This window comes from Schistocerca piceifrons, chromosome 7 (assembly GCF_021461385.2).
Source record: "Schistocerca piceifrons isolate TAMUIC-IGC-003096 chromosome 7, iqSchPice1.1, whole genome shotgun sequence".
NCBI lineage: Eukaryota > Metazoa > Arthropoda > Insecta > Orthoptera > Acrididae > Schistocerca > Schistocerca piceifrons.
In genome coordinates this window covers 402,388,437-402,392,379 of record NC_060144.1, presented here as the reverse complement: position 1 = coordinate 402,392,379, position 3,943 = coordinate 402,388,437, and the positions used below count along the sequence as shown (strand labels likewise).

General features: G+C 37.3%; 1 protein-coding gene across 4 annotated transcripts in view; it reads left to right on the top strand.

Moving 5' to 3' along the window:
- The window catches only part of LOC124804635 (calcium-dependent secretion activator), a 19,786-nt gene extending 16,762 nt beyond the window's left edge, over positions 1-3,024 (top strand). For 3 of the 4 annotated variants that reach the window (XM_047264849.1, XM_047264851.1, XM_047264850.1), the window contains exon 2: positions 1-3,024. This exon is cut by the window's left edge and continues 1,434 nt beyond it. In XM_047264849.1, coding sequence (XP_047120805.1) covers positions 1-2,675 — 2,675 coding nt within the window. In that variant the 3' untranslated portion in view covers positions 2,676-3,024. The other variant, XM_047264847.1, reaches the window with a different exon arrangement.
- The last annotated feature ends 919 nt before the right edge of the window (positions 3,025-3,943 follow it).

Sequence of the window (3,943 nt, the reverse complement as noted above, 5' to 3'; positions counted from 1 at the left end):
ACACTCAGGGTGACTTTTCTACCTCACATCCCTTACCGGCTGTGAAAGTAAAGCTTTTCACAGAAAATCCAGGAATGCTGGCTCTGGAAGATAAAGAACTGGGTAAGGTCATTTTGCATCCTACACCCCTGTCCTCAAAAGCTCCAGAATGGCATAGAATGACAGTTCCAAAAAATGTACAAGACCGTGATCTGCGCATTAAAATTGCTTGCAGGATGGACAAACCTCTCAACATGAAGCACTGTGGTTATCTGTATGCCATTGGAAAATTTGTGTGGAAGAAGTGGAAGAAAAGGTATTTTGTTCTGGTTCAAGTTTCTCAGTATACATTTGCCATGTGTAGCTATAAAGAAAAGAAGTCAGAACCCTCAGAGATGATGCAGCTTGATGGCTATACAGTTGATTATATTGAACCTACAGCAGATTTAGAAGGTGGTAGATTCTTTTTTAAAGCAGTAAAAGAGGGAGACAGTATAGTGTATGCAAGTGATGATGAAAATGAATGCCATTTATGGGTAATGGCCATTTATAGAGCAACTGGTCAGTCCCATAAACCAACACCCCCTATAACTCATGCTGCTAAAAATTCTACCATATCTAAAATTCAAGGAGATGCTGACAGAGCAAGGAAACATGGAATGGAAGAGTTCATCTCAGCTGATCCTTGTAAATTTGATCATTCTTCACTGTTTAAGTTATTACAAACGTTGACACTTGATTATAGACTTGGTGATCCATATTGCTCTCTGGGTTGGTTTAGTCCAGGACAAGTCTTTGTGTTGGATGAATACTGTGCAAGGTACGGTGTGCGCGGTTGTTATCGCCATTTGTGCTACCTGAGTGATTTACTGGATCGAGCTGAAAAAGGAATAATGATAGACCCGACTCTTATTCATTACAGTTTTGCATTTTGTGCAAGCCACGTTCATGGAAACAGACCGGATGGTGTTGGAACTGTAACTCATGAAGAAAATGAGAAATTTCAAGAAGTTAAAGCACGCCTCAGAATTTTGCTTGAAAATCAGATAACTAGCTTTAGGTACTGTTTTCCTTTTGGAAGACCAGAAGGGGCTTTAAAAGCAACACTCTCTCTTCTCGAACGTGTCTTAATGAAAGACGTTGTTACTCCAGTGCCTCCAGAGGAAGTTCGTGGAATGATAAAAAAGTGCTTGGAAAAGGCTGCCCTTGTTAACTATATGAGACTGTCAGAAGAAGTTAAAACAGACGATGAACTAAATGGTGAGATAATCGTGTCACCTAGTAGGAAGTTGGATGATCTCATACATCTTGCTGAGCTTTGTGTCGATCTCCTCCGACAGAATGAAGAACACTATGCAGAAGCTTTTGCGTGGTTCAGTGACCTACTTGTGGAACATGCTGAAATATTTTGGTCACTGTTTGCAGTTGACATGGATCAGGTATTGGCGGAGCAGCCCCCAGACACCTGGGATTCATTCCCCCTCTTCCAGGTAATGAATGATTATCTAAGAACAGATGACAACTTAAAGAATGGAAGGTTCCATCAGCATCTCCGGGATACATTTGCTCCTCTTGTAGTAAGGTATGTTGACTTAATGGAATCATCCATTGCACAGTCAATCCACAAAGGGTTTGAAAAGGAGAGATGGGAAGCAAAAGGAAATGGATGTGCTACATCAGAAGATTTATTCTGGAAGTTGGATGCATTACAGTCTTTCATAAGAGATTTGCATTGGCCAGATAATGAATTTAGACAGCATTTAGAACAAAGGCTGAAACTGATGGCTTGTGATATGATAGAGTCCTGTATTCAAAGAACAGAAGCTGCATTTCAACAGTGGTTGAAGAAAGGTGTCACATTTACTTCAACAGACTATATCATTCCATCCGAAATGTGTGCTATGGTGAACGTTATTCTTGATGCAAAAAATCAGTCATTTAGTCTGTGTGCAGTTGATGGTGTAGATGTCCATCAGTACCACACCAAAATTGATGACCTTATTGAAAAAACATCTGCTTCTATGAAGCAGGGCATGATAAACAAGCTTCTCTCTGTTTTGGAAACAACACTGTCAAAACTTTCAAGATATGATGAAGGAAGTTTGATTGGATCAGTGTTAAGCTTTGCAAATGTGTCAGGTTCTGGAAAAGATTTGGGTCAAGCATATGTTAACTTTACCCATAACTGTATGGACCAAATAAGAAGCAAAGTTAGTGATGAATTGTGGATCTTAAATTTCTTCGAACAGTGGTACACAGCCCAGACACAGTTATTGTGCAACTGGCTTTCTGAGAGGTTAGACCGATCTTTGCATTTTTATCAGTGTACGTGTTTGGCACACATAGTTAAAAAACTGTACTCGGACTTTGAACTGCAAGGTGTTATGGAAGATAAATTAAATTCAAAAACTTATCAAAGGATTTCCCAAAGAATGCAGACAGAGGAAGCCACATGTGCTCTCACAATGAGCAGTTGTCAGGAGGAAGAATCTGCAAAATATGTTGAAACAGGCAGTGATGACGGTGGTACAAAAACTAAATCAAAGATCACAGTTCGAGAAACAGTTGGTGAAGATGGAAATTATGTCTCAAAGATAACTAATGTAACAACAAATGTTGTTGGTAGGGTCGGAAATGTATTTGGAAAGGGTATTGGTGGACTCACCAATAAACTTGGTAGTGGAAGTTGGTTTTAATTCATTGCATTTACGATTTGTTTTGTGATCTAAGTGCAGACCTGTTTGTGTCATTAAGACTTTTTTGTCTTTTTTATATTCTTATAATGACTGATCTTTACCTGTGATTTCATACTCCATTAAAATTATCATCACTCAGAGGTCATATACATTAATTTATTTATATGTGTGTACAAATAATTTTCTGTAAATAACATAAACATTCTACCTGAATTTTTATATAAACATATACATATAAGATATATTTGTACTTCTGTTCAGATTTAAATAAGAGCTGTTTGTGTGATGTGTATTACCTGATGAACTTTGTAATAGCTTTCGATGTGTAAAATGTGTGTACTGTGGGGCCATGTATTTAAATAAAAGTTGTGAATAAGTGTGTTTTACTTTCATGTTAGCAAAATTTTAAATGATCCTGACATTTACCAGGTAATTCAAGACAGGTACAGTGTTTCGTTGACAATAATATGTTCTGTAAAAGCCAAAGAGAAATACTACCATCATCTATACCAACTATAAATGGAAAAGTAGGAGTTTGCAAATAATTTTTTAAGAGATATAGGTTCTCGCGTATTTTACACATGAAACCATCAATAATCAAAAAGAGACCACTAAACAGGTGTATCTAAAATCTGTGGGAACACACTTTCGCAGTTAGAAGATGCATGTCATCAGAACTGGTAGAGGAGCATGTTGGCATAAGCCCACTTGAACCTTTAAAACAGATTTGTAATCAGAAGGTTACAGTATATCAGAGTCCCTAGCACACAATACCATAAGTGTTGGTGTATTTGGTGGTTTTAAAATTGTTCTGCATGTTGACTGTATCATAATGTGAAATAAAATCAAACTTTTCAACTGCTCTGGTACACAGCAGAATACACGGGTACATAGCATGTAGTCATTCTTATGAAAGCAGCAGTATGTGAAATTTTATATTTTAGGTTTAATTTTTCTGTAGTAGAGCACCTAAAACAATTTTATTTACTCCATGTAAGTACCGGTACAACAATTTGCTTTCTGTGTTTGTGTCTACATTTGGAAAGCCTATATATGGTGTGTACGGATGGTAATAGAATACCAGTATCATTGTATCCTCTTCTTGTGTAATTCATGGGCAATATACAGGAAAAACAAATCTCAGTACACTTATATGTAAATCCAGATTACTCTAATTTTAATGTCACTGTCATTACACTAGTGTATGTAGTGTGGGAACCGAGTATATAGATCAAGACCAGTACTTACCACTGATTTGCTCTTGCTCT